At 52.9% G+C, this 19,542-nt stretch overlaps 1 protein-coding gene across 1 annotated transcript; it reads right to left on the bottom strand.

Annotated features, from left to right (window-relative positions):
- Positions 1-16: 16 nt before the first annotated feature.
- On the bottom strand, positions 17-19,354 carry EIF4EBP1 (eukaryotic translation initiation factor 4E binding protein 1). The gene is made up of 3 exons (XM_059049252.2): positions 19,123-19,354; positions 3,149-3,328; positions 17-486 (listed from the first exon to the last, which is right to left on the bottom strand). The coding sequence occupies exons 1-3, from the start codon at positions 19,265-19,267 to the stop codon at positions 455-457; spliced, it is 357 nt and encodes a 118-aa protein (XP_058905235.1). The 5' UTR covers positions 19,268-19,354; the 3' UTR covers positions 17-454.
- Positions 19,355-19,542: the final 188 nt, after the last annotated feature.

Genomic DNA, 19,542 nt, shown 5'->3' with positions numbered 1-19,542 from the left:
AGGAGTTGAAAAGAGCTCAGACAGGGGCCAACTCTTGGCCCTAGGGCGAAGGCTGCTTTTATTTCCTTTCTTGGGAAGGGAGCGGGAGGGGAACCTTCCCACACACCAACCTAAGGAAGGGGTGGGTGCGCCCCCCGGAGGAGAGGGCTGGGAGGGCCGGAGGACTCCTCCGTGTCCACTAGCTGGCCCTGGGCTGCACGGTGTGCCTGAGGTCACTGCCCTCGGGGTGACAGCTCCTGCAGGGCTGGAGGCACGCGGAGGTATCTGCTGGTGTCCACGAAGGGGGAGGGGGAGCCGGTGCCCTGAGTGAGGGAGCAGCGGGCTGGGCTGGAAGGCTCCACACCCGACGCCTGCCCAGGATGGTAACTTTCCTGAGGCCTGGCTGGTGTGACTCTTTCTCCCGAGCCAGGCCTCTGGGGCCCCAGCGGCATTGCTCACTCCGACCGCTGGCCCTTTAAATGTCCATCTCAAATTGTGACTCTTCACCTGGGGAGAGAAGGGACAGGGGGCCAGGTGAGCCATGGGCATGTGGTAGCGCCGACATTCTAGAGGCCAAGAAGAGGCGCGGTTTCCCATTCTGCTGTTCTCACAAGGAGCGTAGTGGCAGCTCTGTGCTTCCAAGGAGAATGGAGGGAGGGCAGGACCAGGAATTCCTGGAAACACACGTCCAGCTGTGCTCCCTCCCCCAACCCCAAATGAAGCACAGAGATCACGTCTCCCCACAGGAGAGGTGACAGCCCTGAATTTTGTATAATTTGTATTATCTTTAATAAGAGTGAATGGCTCCTTGTGATTTGAAATAAATACAATTTCCCAAATATTTCTTTTTTTTTTTTTTTTTTTTTTTTTGCAGTACGCGGGCCTCTCACTGTTGTGGCCTCTCCCATTGCGGAGCACAGGCTCCGGACGCGCAGGCTCAGCGGCCGTGGCTCACGGGCCCAGCCGCTCCGCGGCACGTGGGATCTTCCCGGACCGGGGCACGAACCCGCGTCCCCTGCATCGGCAGGCGGATTCTCAACCACTGCGCCACCAGGGAAGCCCATCCCAAATATTTCTTAAACATAAGTCCTTTCTGAGCACATGTCCCAACTTCTGGTTTAGAAAGTGGTACCCTAACCTACTAAGCATACATCTGATTCCCCACAGAATAGCCTGACCCTGTGATACAGAAGTTATTTGGGTAATTCAGCCACTCACTGCCCTTGTCCAACTCTTACCATTAAAATTTTCAATTTTCGGGCTTCCCTGGTGGCGCAGCGGTTGAGAGTCCGCCTGCCGATGCAGGGGACGCGGGTTCGTGCCCCGGTCCGGGAAGATCCCACATGCCGTGGAGCGGCTGGGCCCGTGAGCCATGGCCATGGCCGCTGAGCCTGTGCGTCCAGAGCCTGTGCTCCGCAACGGGAGGGGCCACAACAGTGAGAGGCCCGCGTACCGCCAAAAAAAAAAAAAAAAAAATTTTCAATTTTAATTCATGCTGTGGCAGCTTGTTTTTTTCTTTTCTTTTTTAAATTAATGAATGTATTCATTTATTTGGCTGTGCGTGGTCTTAGTTGCAGCCCTCAGGATCTTCGTTGCCGTGTGAGGGATCTTTTAGTTGTGGCATGCGGGATCTAGTTCCCCGACCGGGGATTGAACCCGGGCCCCCTGCATTGGGAGCGCGGAGTCTTAACCACTGGATCGCCAGGGAATTCCCTTGTTGTCCTTTTTAATGGAACTGCCTCCTTCATGATCTCCTGGCCAACACTGCTCCAAGGTTCCACAGGGCAGGATGCCTGCTGTGACTCCCAGAGGGGAACAACGACCTTCGTCTACCCACAAATATGTGGGTCCAAGGGTGGGAGGCTTGGCTTCTCATAGCCAGTTAAGCAAAATGGAAAATCACGTCCCCCTCCTCCACTACACCCCATCCCAACAACCATGCAGACCACTAGGCTGTTATTGTGGGGTCAGAGCTATTGGCCTGGGGCACTGCTGAGCTAACCCGCGTTTGTTATGGGCCAGAGCAGTTCTAGAAACTGGGAGGGAAGTGGGTGCGCAAGTGCGGGCGACGGACAGCCTTCGGGTAGCGGTGACACAACCATTTCAGGTGATGACAACCTCCATCCTCAACTACCAGTCTTTGGTTTAAGCGGGGGACCGACCATGTGACTCTATCCCTCCTTCTCTCCATCCTGTAACAAAGGGCAGGGAACTGCGCTGCCTGGGGCCGTCCTTCCTACCGCGCTTTCTGTGCCCGAGTCCACCTCCCTTCCCTCCAAGGCTCTCCAAGTCTGAAGGCAAGGCAGCTGGGGCCCGTCTCGGGATTTGGGGTTCCCGAGTTAATAATGAACCACATCCTGCAGGCGATGGGTTCTGGGGAGATGGGCTCTCTGCTGCTGTCAGCAGAGCCAGCCCAGCCTGAGGTCCCAGCTCCTTCCTGTCTGGGCTTGGTGTACTGCCTTTGGGTGAAGGGTCAGCGGCCTCCAGGCTGACTCAGGTTGTCTGTGAGTGCTTATGCTGCACCCTCCACGTAGCAGAAGCACTCAGATGTTCCTTCCAGCCAGTCCCGATGCCACAAAGGGGGCATTCTCACACCTCTGGCAGGGTGGCTGCTCTGATCGCTTGGCAGGGGGTGTGGGGCACCCCATGTGGTACCTGCAGAAACAACTGGTTGCACTGTTTCTACCGCCTCCAGAATCCGCTACGGACACCCTAACGGAAGGCATCCTGGATGCCTTTCTGATCCCACAGACATGTAACTTCCTAGAGGGCGAGGACGCGGTGGCTTTGATAAGTCAGTCACCTCCTGCCCACAGATATCGTGGGTGGGTTCCGAGTATCACAGACACCCGGAAACGCTTCAGGGACAATTACACAAAGGTTATTAAAGTGCTTATCAAAGTGGCTGCGTGATCCCCTGGCGTTTCAGGCAAGCTCCCCACTAATGAGATTATCTGAGGCCAAATTGCCTTTCCTCCGGTTCCTGGGCCCCTTTCCCGGGGAAAGCTGGTTCCCATGAAAGTTCTACACTCCAGTCCCTACCCACACCCTCTGGACTCTGGGCAGTTCCTTGCAGGAGCGTCATCCCCTCCCTGGAACTCCCCCTGAGCCGATGGGACCACACGCGTTCCCTTCCCCAGGGAGAGCCTGGCCGAGCGCGGCCACTCACCGCCCGCCGGCTTGTCCTCTGGGCTGCTGCTCAGGTGGTCCCGGCTGGCTTCTGTAGGGGGCTCATCACCCACAGGGCTAGTGACCCCGGGAATGGTGGGCAGGTCCTGCGGGGGTGTCTTGGTCACAGGCGAGTTCCGACACTCCATTAGGAACTTCCGGTCGTAGATGATCCTGGTACCTGGCAGGGGGCGGGGACATTGATAAAGCCATGGCGGACTCCCCGCTCCCGCTCCCGGGCAGCCTGCTGTTTTCCCCCCAGGTCTTTGAGGTGTGGCTGCAGCGCAGGTGGCAGGTTTTCCTGCAAAAGCCCGGAGGGAGGAGTGAGGCTTACTCGTGCCTGGCTGCAGCCCAGGACCCTGCTGCTACCAAACTGCCCCACCTCCCCTGAGACACCCCCGCCCCCAGCATCCTTTACCTATCCGCTCCGACGCACTGCACTTCAGGGCTTCTACACAGGAGAGAGGGTGACTCTCCTTTCTCAAGTGTCACCCTAGTGTGAGGGGCCATGTCTTACGATTCACTATCCTTAAAGCACCCAGGACCCCTCCTATGGGGGCGGCTGCCTGCGAGACTCCTTAAAAAGGGAGTGTTTTATCAAGCAGAGGACCCAGGAGCCTGGTGGGAGGTCAGCTGATTCCTCAAACAAGAGTGAAGACTGAGAAGGTTACACCCGTTGGGCCCTTGTTTAATCCTGATTATCTCAGAAGCACCCGCGTGGTCCTAGTCACATAACACCTCCCGAACATTTGCTGATGGCGCCCCTCTCAACAAGGAGCAGGCCCCAGGCTCCGAGCCGTCACCAGGCAGAGGAATCTAGCCAGAATTTAAAACTGTCTTGTTGTCATTATGTTTCCTTTTATAGCTACCTTCTGTTTACGGCAAGTGAGTCTGGTTTTTCCATATACGGTTGTGATATCAAGCTTCCTTTTAATAAATACAATAGGATATAATTGAATACGGTAATAGTACATGTTATATATTACATGATATATGTAATAATAAAAACTAAATTTAAAAGAGAAGGTGATAAAAAGAGAAATATTAAATATATGTACAAGTAGAATGCAAAGTATGATAAAGACTGCAGATGAGGGACTTCCCTGGTGCCGCAGTGGTTAAGAATCCGCCTGCCAATGCAGGGGACACGGGTTTGAGCCCTGGTCCGGGAAGATCCCACATGCCGCGGAGCAGCTAAGCCTGTGAGCCACAACTACTGAGCCTGCGCTCCAGAGCCTGCGAGCCACAACTACTGGGCCCACGTGCCACAACTACTGAAGCCCACGTGACTAGAGCCCGTGCTCCGCCACAAGAGAAGCCACCGCAGTGAGAAGCCTGCACATCACAACGAAGAGTAGCCCCCGCTCGCCGCAACTAGAGAAAGCCCGTGCGCAGCAACCAAGACCCAACGCAGACAAAAATAAACAGATAGAATAAATAAATTAAAAAAAAAAAAAAACAACAACTTGGAGGTCAGCAGCTTCTGGGGAGGTTCTTTAAAGGTCACTAGCCCTCAGCAATTTTTTAAACAAGTGTGGTAAAATAGAAACAACATAAAACTTACCATCTGAACTAATTTTAAAATGTACAGTTGAGTAGTGTAAGTACATCCGCGTGGTTGTACAACCCATCTCCAGGACTGTTTTCATCCTGCCAAACTGAAACTCTATCCAGGAAACAACTCCCCCTCCCCCAGCCCCTGGCAGCCACCACTCCACTCTCTGTCCCTCTGAGCTGGACTGCTCTAGGTGCCTCATATAAGTGGAATCATACAGTATTTGTCTTTTTGCAACTGTCGTTTCAGTTAGCATAATGTCCTCAAGGTTCACCTACATGGTTGGACCCCATGTGGGAATTTCCTTCCCCTGAAGGCTGAATAACATTCAATTGTATGGCTATACCAATTTTGTTTATCCACAGACATTCGGGCTGCATCTACCTTTTGGTTATTGTGAATAATGCTACTAGGATCATGGGTGTGCAAATATCTTGAGACCCTCCTTTCAATTCTTCAATGTACATACTCAGAAGTAGCTCCCAGCATTTGAAAAGTCAGTAATTATGCTTAAAAGAGAAAAAGAAATAAACAATGTGCCCTTTATCCTATGGCTAGTGCACTTATTTAAAAATAAAAATCCTCACTTCAGTTAATAAAATCCGTAATCTAAATGCCAGCAGAGGTGGCACCCGAGACAGCCACCATCAGAATAATTCAGCCAGGAGGGAGGCTGTAGGAGGGTAAACAGGGCATTCAGAAAGTCAGCTGACAAGGCATGGAGCCTGGGAGGGGAGGAGACCACAAAGCCACCACTGACTGACTAATTTGGGGCTGGTGAAGAATAGGAGCTGGAGATGAAGCTGCTTTGGCTTTTTAACCCTTTCTTCTTCCAACCCTTCATGGGATCCACCATCACACAGCTTCAGTGAACAGTGATCTTCTGGAAATTCCCTAAGCCTCCCACAGAGGACGCAAACTTTACAAAACACACACAGTCCCATACTGTCAAAAATAGGAACCCTTAGCTGACAAGGCTGCTGCGGTCTCCCGGAACAGGGGACGTGGCCTGCATACGGGGACAGGAAGTGGAAACCAGCAGGGGATGCCACGGTCCCCGCGATCCTCTGGCGCATGTGGGTGTCACACCAGCCCGTCCCCCCGTAACACTCTTCAGCTGAAGGCCTACTTCCTCTCCGTGTAAGGGAAAATGACCCACCCCCACTAGGTTTCTATAAACAAAAGCTTTTGAGGATCTAGGCAGCTTCCAGCTGGTAAAGCCAAGCCAGTGTTTCCTGCTGCTTCTCTCCAAGAGAGAGAAGTAGAACACCAAGAACAAGTAGAAGCACATGCTCCCACCTGGATGCAAAAGGGGTTCCAACTGTTCTCTAAATCATCATATATGAAGACAGAAAGTGAATGGAGGAGTGATTCTAACAGAGAGAGGGAAAGGGGGAGAACTAAATGCAGGAAGGTGGCAGTGGAGGTTACAACAGGAAGCAAGCGGGGTCAGAACCTAGGAAGGTTCAGGAATTAGAGGCAACAAGGAAAATGGGGATGGGGGCTGAGAACAGGGAGAGGTGCCACACATTCACCCAGGAGGAGGGGAGACAGGGAACATAAGTAAAGCTGACCTCCTGAATGGTGGCCTCAAACCCCCAGCCCTGCCCTGCTTCAGAATCAAGAGTAAAGATAAAGATCTGTAGAAACGGATTTTGGGAGGGGGGTATCCCAAATGCAAAAAACCAACTAGCCACTAGATTGAGTCCACCAGTCTCCACAACTCAAAAGGGGCTTCCAGTCAGCTCTTAAGCACCTCACTCTTAAATATAAACAGTCAAATGTCTCCATGCATTTCTGAAAAAAAGCTCACAACATTTAATGAGAGATTCAAATAAACCAACAGGGACTTCCCTGGTGGCGCAGTGGTTAAGAATTCGCCTGCCAATGCAGGGGACATGGGTTCAGGCCCTGGTCTGGGAAGATCCCACATGCTGAGGAGCAACTAAGCCCGTGTGCCACAACTACTGAGCCTGTGCTCTAGAGCCCGTGAGCCACAACTACTGAGCCTGCGTGCCACAACTGCTGAAGCCCACGTGCCTAGAGCCCGTGCTCCGCAACAAGAGAAGCCACCGCAACAAGAAGCCTGCGCACCGCAATGAAGAGTAGTCCCTGCTCAACACAACTAGAGAAAGCCCGTGTGCAGCAACAAAGACCCAACGCAGCAAAAATAAATAAATAGATAGATAAATAAACAAATTAAAAAAAAAAAAAGAATCTGCCTGCTAATGCAGGGGACACGGGTTCGAGCCCTGGTCCTGGAAGATTGCACATGCCGTGGAGCAACTAAGCCCACGTGCCACAACTACTGAGCCTGCACTCTGGAGCCCATGAGCTACAACTACTGCGCCTGTGCTCTAGAGCCCACGAGCTACAACTACTGCACCTGCGCTCTAGAGCCCATGAGCTACAACTACTGAGCCTGTGCTCTACAGCCTGTGAGCCACAACTATGGAGCCCACACGCCGCCACTACTGAAGCCCGTGTGCTCTAGGGCCCATGCTCCGCTACAAGAGAAGCCACTGCAATGAGAAGCCTGTGCACCTCAATGAGGAGTAGCCCCTGCTCGCCGCAACTAGAGAAAGCCTGCACACAGCAACGAAGACCCATTGCAGCCGAAAACAAAACAAAACAAATTGAAACCAACAGGAGGAAACAGATAATAAAGGGAGCAGAAGACAAAAAGATAACCAATTAGAGACAGTACCCAAATCCTGGATAATAGGAAGTCAAGAAAGAGAGAAAAGAAAAATTGATCAAAAGAATTTACTTGAATAGAAAAAAAGAAAAGAGCCTTTTCCTGAATTGAGAGATGAGTTTTTTTTTAAAAAAAAAAATCAGTTTACTGTTTTTATTTTTTTAATTTTTATTTATTTATTTTTTGGCTGCATTGGGTCTTCGTTGCTGTGTGGGGGCTTTCTCTAGTTGCGGTGAGTGGCAGCTACTCTTTGTTGAGGTGTGTGGGCTTCTCACTCTGGTGGCTTCTCTTGTTGTGGAGCACGGACTCTAGGCGTGCCGGCTTCAGTAGTTGTGGCTCACGGGCTCTACAGCACAGGCTCAGTAGTTGTGGTGCACGGGCTTAGTTGCTCCGCGGCATGTGGGATTTTCCCGGCCCAGGGCTCGAACCCATGTCCCATGCCTTGGCAGGAGATTCTTAACCACTGTGCCACCAGGGAAGTCCCTGTCTACTTTTTTAAAAATAAATTTATTTATTTATTTATCTATCTATCTACTTATTTTTGGCTACGTTGAGTCTTCGTTGCTGCACGTGGGCTTTCTCTAGTTGCGGCGAGCGGGGGCTACCCTTCCTTGTAGTGCGCAGGTTTCTCATTGTGGTGGCTTCTTGTTACGGAACACAGGCTCTGAGCGCGCGGGCTTCAGTAGTCGTGGCACGCGGGCTCAATAGTTCTGGTGCACGGGCTTAGGTGCTCTGCAGCATGTAGGATCTTCCAGGACCAGGGCTTGAACCTGTGCCCCCTGCATTGGCAGGCGGATTCTTAACCACTGAGCCACCAGGGAAGTCCTATAACTTTATATATATATATATACAACTTTGATTTTTTTTTTTTAAACTAAGGGACAGGTTAAATAAGTTATGGATCAGACCTACAATACAATGCTGTGCAGGTACTATTTGGAATAAGAAAAGTGTACACTGTCCACAGTATTTCATGAAAAAGTCACAGAACTGTATTTTGCGTTTGGTTATCTCTGGGGGTGAGATAAGGATTAAGGCAAAGAAAACATCTTTTACACTGAACTTTTTTTTTTTTAATACAAAACTGTACTAAGGATATAGGGATATTAAGCAAACAAATAAATAAGGATATAAGGTCAGAATCTCCTTTCCTAGTAAGTCAAGTTAGAACTGCCGTGGCTGGAACAAGATAGCCTCCCCACCCCATGAAAGCCCAGGGGGCTCTCTGCTGGGCTGGGGACGGAGTGGTAAGCTCACCCCTCCAGCACCTCCAGGGCGTGCGTACCAGCCCCGTCCACGCTAGACTTTAACTCCAGAACTGTATTCAAGGATCAGGAGAAGTGTTAACACTCACCCACAAAGTTGCCACTCTTTGCTCAATCCCTGAGAGTAGGTGTGCTGGGTCGGTCATGTATTCACTCACTGAACCCCTTTGTTTGTTTGTGTTTTGGCCACGCCATGGGGCTTGCGGGGATCTTAAGTTTCCCGACCAGGGATCAAACCTGTGCCCCCTGCAGTGGAAGCGCTGAGTCCTAACCACTGGACTGCCAGGGAAGTCCCTCACTGAACCCCTTTGGACCACAGCAGGCCAGGTGTGAGGGATGTAAGGGACCGTTAGATATAGGAACAGCTTCCTGATCTCAGACACACACTTAGTCAGAGGAGAAAGACCTGGAAACAAACGATTACTGTCAAGTGTGTGGAGTCTAAAAACGGAGGCATAGGTGGGGATCACAGAGGGACAGGGAGAGATCTACCCCGTGTGTACCGCCGGCGACAGAGAATCCAAGCCCCCTGACCCTGAACCCCTGAGCCAGAGAAGCATCCAAATCACCCCAATTCTGCACTGCCCCAAACTGGGGGGTGGTCCGTGGGTGACTCAGATGGGAGGTACTGGAGGTGCAGAGCACGGGAATCCAGAACCTGCCACCCTGCAGGGCTGGGGGGAGAAGAGAGGTGGACCACCCCCACCCCCACCACGCTTCCAACCATTTGTGTAGCTGGGATCCCGTTGGGTGCTGGGGGAGAGTTCAAGGTTGGGTCTCGAACTACATGTAGAGAATAACTGAGGCTGCCTTCCAACTGAAAGCCCATTCAAATGCATCACCGTAAGTCCAGCGGGCTGCCAGAGTTCCCAGCTATGGAGAGAAAGGGTGGGAACAACACTGGAGTAGGGGTTGGTGGGGGAGAACACGGTGCTGCTCTTCCTACAGCCTAGTGGTCAGAGACCCAGCTCTCCCACTTGCTGGCTCTACCCAGTCTGGGCGTTATTGCTCCATGTCTCTGTGCCTCGATTTCCTCCTCTGTAGAATGGGGATGATGGTGGTGACGAGAGCGCCACTTCACAGGGTCACCGCGTGGGGCAGCACAGTGGCTGACACCGAGTGAGCCCTAAACAAACAAACCCTAGCTCTTACCACGGCCAGTGTGGCTTCAGGTGACTACTTTACCCTTGATTCAGTCCCATCCACACCAGGGATCAGTTGGATGGGGGCCAAAACAAAGAAACAAACAAAAAATTGGGACAAATCAGAGGGGAGGCAAGCAACCTGCGAAGAGGCTTGTGGGGAAAGGGCAGGGGTGGAGATGGGGGAGGGTAAGGGCGTCCTCCATCCTTTTTTGGTCCACAGAAACATGCTTCAAGAACCACAGGGCGACTTCCCTGGATGTGCACCAAATTTTCTCCAGGCAGGTTTTGGGGTGAGGACATCTTGTTTGAACATATAAAGCAAGGCGGACCTTCCCTAGGGTCTGGTTTCCGCACTGGTAAACAAGGGCTTGTTCTGGGCTCATTCAAACTATTTTTAAAGCACCAACCCCGTGCCAGGATTTAGAGGTAATCTCTCAGGTCTGTTCCAGCTCTGACACCAACCATTTATTTTTAGGATCTCCTTGTGGGCAGGTGCTTTTCAAGTGTAACTAGCCCGGGGCCCGGGGACGCAGCAGTTCTGGGCTCAAACCCGGGTGCGCCACACACCAGCCCTCACCTCCCAGTCCCAGCTTCATTCCACAGCTCGGTGCAAACGAGACCCGCGCCTCCCGGGAGTGGCCTGAAGACCACATCACCACGGGAGCCCTGCCTGCCTGCGGGCAGGGGGGCGGCGCTCAGAGCCTGACCTGCTAGGTCTCCGTGGGCCCCTCGACCCCCAGGAGGGACACACATTGTCCTCAACTCCCAGACAGGAAACTGAGGCTCAGAAAGGCCGGCCCCTCGCAGCCATCCTGAGGCAGACCCAGCCCGTGTCACCTCCAACACCAGCCTCTGTTTATAACAAGCTGGGCAGCGGGGCCACCGCATGGGCCACTGGGGAAGTCGTAGGGGTCTCCAGACTTCTGCCTCCTTTCCCGCCTGTTTGGCCAGAACAGGATGTTCCCTGGGAGGGAGGCCTCCTAGACTCCTTCTTCATCCCCGGCCCCCCCCACCCGCCCCCCGGCGGTCCCGCCCTCCCCTCGGGGCCAAGCGTCTGAGGCTCCCGTAAGTTGAGACGCTGGTCCCTCGCTCTCCCCGGGCCTCCCTGGCAGGAGCGCTCCTCCCCAGGACGTGAGGCCCGACAAGAGTACAAGTGCGCGGAATTCCTAGAACTGCTGTTCCCCTTCCAGGGGCGGGAGAGCATTTCACAACACAGTCAGACGGACGCTTGTGCTCGGACGCGGGCCAGCCGCCCGGGAGCCACGCACTCATGAGCTTACAGCCGGCTCACCGGCGGTGCCCTGACCACCGACGGCCGGGAGGCACGGCCGCGCGGGCCCGCAGGGCTCTCCCGCCCCGCCCTTGCCTGGGCGGCTGTTCTTGCTGGGCAGTGTGTTGGGCGAGCAGGGCGGACCGGGTCCGGGAGAGAATCTTGGTAGAGAAGCGGAAGAGCATGCTCCCTCCAAGACTGCCCTCACGTCTGGCCCCGCCAGCTCTGCAGAGAGAACCAAGATGCCCACGTTCCCGGGGGTCAAGGGGTCTTACGAAGGTCCTGGAGTAACAAAGGTGCCACCAGCGAGTGGCAAAGGGCCCTCCCTTCAGGCCCCATGAGGGAATAGGCCCGTTGATTCGAAAATTAAGCAGAAGGGACAAGGCTTTTACAGGGACGTTCAGAACAAAATAGCTGAACGAATTCTTCTAGGGCCGGCCCAGCTCCTCCCCGTTCCCTGTGCACCTGGCAGAGCCAGGTAAGGCTGCCTCCGAAACTCACTACCAACAGGGGAGTGCCTGTCTGAAATGCCCCACCCCTGTTGTTGCTGGAAACGGGAGGGGCCCTGTTTTTTGTGAATGGCACCCCCCAAATTCACATGCAGAAGCCCCAACCCCTAGTACCTCAGTGTAACCTTAACTGGGGAGAAGGCCTTTTAAACAGGCCATTATGTTAAAATGAGGCCGTTGGGTAGGGGCCCTAAAACAACATGCTGGTGTCCTTGTAAGAGGAGAGAGAGATTCCACAGAGGAAGGACGCCCACCAGGTGCAGAGGCAGCAAGAGGGCTGCGGTCTGCAAGCCAAGGACAGGGCCTCAGGAGAAACCAAGCCTGCCGGCACTTTGATCTTGGACTTCCAGCTTCCAGACCAAGGAGGAAATAAACTTCTGTTGTTTAAACTACCCAGTCTGTGGATTTTGTTACGGGAGCCCTAGCCAATTAATATAGGCCCACTTTCCCCTTTTGTTCAGAAGAGCAGAAGAGAGAAGCCCAGGGCTTCCCTGGTGGCGCAGTGGTTGAGAATCCACCTGCCGATGCAGGGGACACGGGTTCGAGCCCTGGTCCGGGAAGATCCCACGTGCGGCAACTAAGCCCGTGTGCCACAACCACCGAGCCCCCATGCTGCAACTAATGAAGCCCACGTGTCTAGAGCCCGTGCTCCGCAACAACAGAAGCCATCACAATGAGAAGCCCACTCACCTCAACGAAGAGTAGCTCCCGCACTGCAGGTAGAGAAAGCCCGCGTGGAGCAACAAAGACCCAACACAGCCAAAAAAATAAAAAATAAAAAAAATAATAAAATTTTTAAAAATTAAAAAATAAATAAAAATAAAATAAAACCCAAGTCTACTTCCTTTGTGAAGTCTCCCTGCCACTCCCCAGAGTTCTTTAAAAAAAAAAAAAAAAGAGAGAGAGAAGCCCACTTATACACACCCACTCTTTAAGGCAAGAGACCCAGTTCTTCACCTCCACACCATGTGCCTCACCGGGCGTGCGCTGACTATGAACCCGTCTGCACCCCCGGTAGTCTCCCTCCCACCCTCATGTGGGCTGCTGGGCTCAGACACTGACATCACCCTCTTGCCAGTATTCCAGAAAATCAAGGATGTTCAAATGCGAGTGCTGAGCAGGGCCGGGCAAGCACGGGCTCCTCTGAAGGATGTACCCAAAGCCCGGCTGCTTGAAGGGGAAAGAGGCAGGCTGGGTGGCAGTTAGTAAGAGAAGGCATGACACCAAGTGAATGTATGGCCCAGTGGCCTGGCACCATGGCCATCTGTATGGTTTGCTTTCTGGAGCTGGACAGAAGGGCTTGAAAATGGGGCATGGGATCTATGACTCAATATTTTCAGGAGGGTGTCCTCTGTTCTTAAACCAATGGTCAATTCACAGGCTTGTGATTCCTGTCTGCTTCTACACCTGGCCCTGGCTCTGCTGGCCACACAGCAGGACGGGAAGTTAAGTTTCCTTAAAGGACTGTTCTTTGAGATTTGGCCCTTGTGGAACATCGTCTAAAAGCGTGGTCTGCATAAATCCTCGGATCCCTGTTTGCACATGCAGCTTCCCTCATTCAAAGGAGTTATTTTCCCCCCTCGTTGAATCTGGGCTAGCCCGCAGCTTGCCTTGACTTACAGAATACCATTTCAGTGACATTATGTGACTTCTGAGCCTAGGCCTTAAGAGGCCTTGCAAACTGCCGTGTAAATAAGCTCACATTCTGAATGATGTGAGACCACGAGGACAGAAAGAGAGCCCAACCTTCCAGCCGTCCCCAGCAATGCCCAGACAGGTGGCTAAGGCCATCTTGGACCTTCCAGCCCAGGGCAATCCAGCTGCCAAGTGTATGCAGCCAGTTGAGTAGCTCAGGCAAGATGGTCAAAAATGCCCAACTAGGGCTTCCCTGGTGGCACAGCGGTTGAGAGTCTGCCTGCCGATGCAGGGGACATGGGTTTGTGTCCCGGTCTGGGAAGATCCCACATGCCCCAGAGCAGCTGGGCCTGTGAGCCATGGCCACTGAGCCTGCGCGTCCGGAGCCTGTGCTCCGCAACGGGAGAGGCCACAACAGTGAGAGGCCCGCATACCACACACACACACACAAATATGCCCAACTGGCCCAAAGAATGAAGAGAAATAACAGATTGTTGTTGTTGTTGAAGTTACTAAGTTTGGGGATGGCTTGTTATACAGCAGTAGCTAACTGATACAGCCATTCTCATCAAGACAAGTATCTCTGGGTCTAGTATCTGAGCTCTCCCCATGAACCTTCATGGGCATAAGCAATGGGTTACAAGGCCCATGTCTTGAGCATCCAAATGCCGTGGACAGATGTCACCTATTTCCACCTAGTCAGCAATACTGGCAGCAAACAAGTAAATAAAGAGCAGCAATCCTAGTGTCTAAGACCTGGGCCCCAATACTGACTTGCTCAGTGTAAAAAGTCACTTCCTTCCACTTTCTGCTCCATAATGATTGGGAATAATACTGGGATAAGTGGGAAAGTTCAGAGAAAGTTAGCTTCTGCCTCTGGGACTTTCCAAGATAAATAACTATGCCTGTAACTGAAAGGACAGAAAAGAAAATTCTAAATATTCTTATTACGCCAGCTCAGACCCAGGCCTGGTGGTAGAGACACTAGGTTACCCTAAGAATGCTTTCATTGCAGGAGTCTTTTCAACCCTTCACCTTCTAGACATCACACGTAGCTGGTGGCACTGCAAAATAAGCTGTCTCTGAAAGAACTTCCTATCTAACCTAGGGAACAAACACGTATACAAATACATGTGATTCACTGTTATGAATCATAAAGCAGGAAGAACACTGGCACGGATCTCAGTAAGTTGAGAAAGTAACAGATTTTTCCTTTGTTTGTTTGAACACACAAGGATCTATGCACACAAATGAATTACCTTTTGTCCGTTTCACCTTAAAGCAATCCTTTTTTCAGTAATGCTGCCCTTTCCTAATTCCTCTTCCAGGAACGACATCAAATAACGACCCGACAAGCAAACGCCTCACTACTTTATACCAAGAGAACAATATGGTACCATCCTGCTGGCCCTTTCACCAAATGTGGTAATGAAGGACTTCTTTGCTCTTTCAGGAAAAAACAAAAAAACTCCTTTTTCAAATAATGAGGCCCTGCCATCTTTGAGGAAACAAATACATAAGCTTCTGAAGGCAATTCAAATCCAACAGCTGTGTCTGCATTGTTAGAATGTAAGGCCTACCAGGCCGACTACTTAGAGGGGGCAATTCTCACTTAATATCATACAGGTTCTCAGAGGTGGTGTGGGGTGTCTGTCTAATTGCTTCAGTCTATAGATAAAACTCTGATGCTTATAATTCTATTTCAGGTGTGACTTCATCTTTCTAACTTGCAACGCAAGCCCTCGAGGTCACACTGTCCTCCCATGCCATAAAGGCCTTAAGAACAGGGAGGCCATGGGCATTGGAGGGAGTCTGGGATGCTCTACACCAGGGTCCTGGTCAAAGTCTTTAATGAGGCACATAGTGTGGAATGTTCCAAACGCTTTAAAAGGAAGCTCAGGTCAGTGTAAAAAGAGGCCCATTACAGTTCCCTCCTGGCCTTAATGTCAAGTTCTTTTAACCTGTAATAAAGAGACAACATGGACCTCCCTGGTGGCACAGTGGTTAAGAATCTGCCTGCTAATGCAGGGGACACGGATTCGATCCCTGATCCAGGAAGATCCCACATGTCACGGAGCAACTAAGCCCGTGCACCACAACTACTGAGCCTGTGCTCCAGAGCCCACGAGCCACAACTACTGAGCCCGCGTCCCACAACTACTGAAGCCCGCGCGCCTAGAGTCCATGCTCCGCAACAAGAGAAGCCACCGCAATGAGAAGCCCGCGCACCGCAACGAAGAGTAGCCCCTGTTCGCCGCAACTAGAGAAAGTCCACGTGCAGCAACAAAGACCCAACGCAGCCAAAAATAAATAAATAAAATAAATAAATTTATTTTTTTTAAAAAAGAGACAATGTGAGTAGGGCCTGGGGACACTGGCTGTACCCCAGCTTCAGTGCCCAGTCCACCTCCCCGTCTTCCCGGCACTGTCTGTTCCACAGCCAGACCTGGGAGCTGCCCCAAGGTAAGCTTCCTGGGCACAGACTTTGTTTGTCTAACCAAATAGGGTGCCAGTAACACCTGTAGTCGTACCTGCGTACCTCTGATTAACCTTATCCAGGTCCAGGGCTTAGGTATGACTACCACCCAAGCAACAACCCCTATAGCTTTGGGGTCAAACATCCAATAAGGAACTGGGAACGTAGAGGTTGGTGGGGGAAGGGTGGATGAAGGTATCTGACCCACTCAAAGGTTCTGCTGGTTTATGGTGTTACTGGAGATTTTTTTTTTTTTTTTTTTTTTTTGTGGTACACGGGCCTCTCACTGCTGTGGCCTCTCCCGCCACAGAGCACAGGCTCTGGACGCGCAGGCCCAGCGGCAATGACTCACGGGCCCAGCCGCTCCGCGGCACGTGGGATCTTCCCGGACCCGGGGCATGAACCCACATCCCCCGCATCGGCAGGCGGACTCTCAACCAATGCGCCACCGGGGAAGCCCTGGAGATTTTTAAGACTTCACAGATATAGAGAACAGACTTGTTGCTAAGGGAAAGGGGTGGTGGGGAAGGGAAGGATTGGGAGTTTGGGATTAGCAGATGCAAACTATTCTAATATATATAGAATGGATAAACAACAAGGTCCTACTGTATAGCACAGGGAACTATAGTCAGTATGCTGTGATAAACCCCAATGGAGGGACTTCCCTGGAGGTCCAGTGAATAGGACTCTGTGCTTCCAAGGCAGGGGGCACAGGTTCGACCCCTGGTCAGGGAACTAAGGTCCCTCATGCCGCACAGCGTGGCCAAAAGAGAAAAAAAAAAAACCCTAATGGAAAAGAATATGAAAAGGAATATATATGTATAACTGAATCACTTTGCTGTACAGCAGAAATTAACACATTGTAAATCAACTATACTTCAATAAAATTTTTTTAAAAACACCCCACAAGACTCCACAGACTCAAATATTCATCTGTGACACTCCCTGAAGTAAACTTCTCTTAAGTTCTGCAGATACCTAACTTCAGATCAGTGGCTCAGCCTGTGTAGGGTTAATGACCTTGGAAAGCAAAGTGAGTCACAGGCATGGAGATGGCTCAGATCATCTGCTCTCATTCTGCCCCAGGGACAAACACTGCAGTGCTGTTCCCAGCAAGAGTGACCAGCAGACACTTTACTCAGTAGCTCCTGACTTCCCACCCAGGAAGACTGTCAAAAGCCTGGCTCTCCAGACCCCGGTTTAAGATGGATGCCAAACCCAACCACAAGAGAAGTTTACTTGGATAGAAGCATCACTTTTGGTCAGACTGCAGAGGACTGAAACAGTGAGGGCTGTCACATTCCATTAATTCCTCGGTACTCGGAGTGAGGTACTTACACCAACCACTGAGAGCTAGTTAGAAATGCAGAATCTTAGGCCCTACCGCCAACCTCAGAATCAGAATCTGCATTGAAATGAGGTCCCCAGGTAATTCGTATGCACATCGAAGACGAGAAACAGCACTCCAGACTGAAGCAGAAGGGGGCCGGGAATGACCTTTTCTCATTAGGTCAAGCTCCTCTGCCCTGGGCAAAGTGGTGGCAAAGGGTTGGGCTGAAGTGGGCTCTGGAGGAAGACTCCACGACTTGGCAGAGGCAGAGGCAAGCCTGGATGCTCCAGGTTATGGGCTGTGAGCTGTGCCTCCCCGGCTGGACACCCCAGACAAGAAAGACCTGGCTTTAGGCTCCGGGCACTGCTAGCTTCCTTCCTGTTGGCTTCAGAAAACTAAATTACACTCTGATGCCCCTTCTTCTCCCTCTCAACTGAAGACCTTCAAAAGGAGGAAGACTGGCTGAGGTCTGCCCCAAACCCCTATTTCCCAGTGCCAAGTGAGAAGTGGGAGTTCCCTATCAACAGCACCCCTGGCTATCGCTTCCAATCTGACCCACCCCATCCAGCAACAAAGCTGAGCCTTCAGGCCTGCCTCAGTACCCACCATGAACAGATCAAGCACAGGCTCACACCCTCACTTGAAGGAGCCCCAAAATTGTCCAGAAAAGTCCCGGTAGACACATCATGACACAGAAAAAGCAGAACAGCATGGACTATATAAGTTCCAGCATGGAAAGAGAATTTGAGTCAAAGAGTGGTAGGTAGGGTCGCTGGGAACTTTTCCTTGGATCATTTTTAATAGATGAGGCAGCATTTCTCCCCTCTATGCTTGGCTGCTATTTCTTCTTCAATCTGTGAAAACAGTGTGACACTGTACAGTGGGCACGAATTTGGGGCCTCAATGCCGCGTTCTATAGAATAAGGCGGCACCGTTGTACAAGAACGTCTAAGATCGCTAACAGCTCTAACATTGTATGTTTTGGATCAAACAGCTCCGAGCCTCGGATCTGGCTGTGCTCGCTGGTGGCGGGACAGCTGCCTGAGAAAATAAGCATGTGGCCCCGACGCTGGCAGGCGACGAGGCCTTAGCCCCGCCCGCGCGCGTCCGCCCCCACCCGTGGGTCTCAGCGGAGCGCCAGAATCTGCGGCGTTTTCCGAGCAGTTTGGGAAGGAGCGGTGGAAGAGGGTGTGTAAAGGGAGGGGAGAAGGGCAGAAGCGAGTGAGAACAGCGCGAGGACCGGAGGGAAGTGGTGAGCACGAAGGTTTCATCATGCAAACGCTCGGGCAGGTTTCATCAGCGCCCGTGCGCCGGGACTCCGGGGCTGGGAGGGAATGCCAGGCTCCCGAGGGCAGCCCAAGGCGGGCCCCCACCCGCGCCAGCTCAGCTTCCTCTTTCTCATTCATTCTCAGGGAGGTCACACGGTTCCCTCCCCTCCCCCCGGACAGAAGAACGTGTTTTTCTGCACAGCGCTGCCCGCGGCCCCAGGTCCCTTCGCTGAGAACCACACGCGTAAAAGGGCGATCTGCCACCCGTGTCGCCGAGGCACTGCTGGAGCAGGCGAGCACCCTCAGCCCAAAGCTGGGGGTGCCTCAGGAAGGAAAAAGGGTTCTGCAAGAGTCAGTGACGCCAACAACCTATCCCATAAAAACCCCAGGCCCGACCTCTTCTTGGTTCGTGGGTCACCCTGACCCCACCCTATTCCGCCTCAGAACTGCCCCCAGCACCCACAAGGAGCAGCACACCTTGGCATGTGGCAGTCCTGGAAGCGTGCGTTTGTTTGGGTGAGAGGACTCAGCTGTCTCTCCCAGAAAGAAGGAAACTAATGTGGTGGCATTTGCAGCCGCGGCTCTGGAGTTCGAACCCAGAGGGCAGGCTATGGAAGGCGGCCCCCCGCGCGCTCCCTGTGGCCACCTCCGTGACCCTCACCGCCTCCCTGATGCCCCGTATCCGTTCTTCCCAGTCTCCGCGCCCCGGAGCCCGGTCGCCACGTCCAGCTGGCGATTCCCGAGCCCTCCAGCTCTACCCAGTCCGTTCTCCACACCGCCCGCACCCGCAGCGGGTGCGCGGCGACCCCCGAGCCCGTGCCTACCTCCCGGAGTGGTGCTGAAGAGCGTGCCGCCGGGGGTGGTGCTGTAGTCCCCGGGCGGCAGGTGCACGCCGTCGCCGAGGACCACCCGGCGAGTGGCGGGGATGGCCCGGCTTGGGGTCTGGCTACAGCTGCTGCCGCTCGACATGGTCTCCCGCGCACTCTGCCCGCAGCCGGACCGGGGTCCTAGCAGCCCTCTGGCCTCCCTCAGTCTCGCTTGGGCCCGCCCCGCCCCGGCCCGCCCCGGCCCGCCCGAGACCGCCCCTTCCGCCTCTCGGGGTGACGCCCCCTGGGATTTGTAGTTCCTCCCACGCGCACCGAAGCCTGCGCCCCGCCCCTGTTCCCTTCGGGTACCTCGCGGCCACGCCCCTATTACTTTCGGGTCCCCAGTAGCCACGCCCCTGTTCCTTTCGGGTCCCCAGC

The sequence above is a fragment of the Kogia breviceps genome, chromosome 20 (assembly GCF_026419965.1).
Source record: "Kogia breviceps isolate mKogBre1 chromosome 20, mKogBre1 haplotype 1, whole genome shotgun sequence".
In the NCBI taxonomy this organism is placed as follows: Eukaryota; Metazoa; Chordata; class Mammalia; order Artiodactyla; family Physeteridae; genus Kogia; species Kogia breviceps.
Note: the sequence above shows the minus strand (reverse complement) of the source record. Positions and strands in the feature narration are given on the sequence as shown.

What these genes read in the sequence shown, in the direction of transcription:
- EIF4EBP1 (XM_059049252.2), bottom strand. Translation starts at nt 19,267, where the DNA reads ATGTCGAGCGGCAGCAGCTGTAGCCAGACCCCAAGCCGGGCCATCCCC. An exon ending in CTTCAGCACCACTCCGGGAG is followed by an intron (nt 3,329 to 19,122) that starts GTAGGCACGGGC and finishes GCCCCCTGCCAG; the next exon opens with GTACCAGGATCATCTACGAC. An exon ending in AGAGGACAAGCCGGCGGGCG is followed by an intron (nt 487 to 3,148) that starts GTGAGTGGCCGC and finishes TTCTCTCCCCAG; the next exon opens with GTGAAGAGTCACAATTTGAG.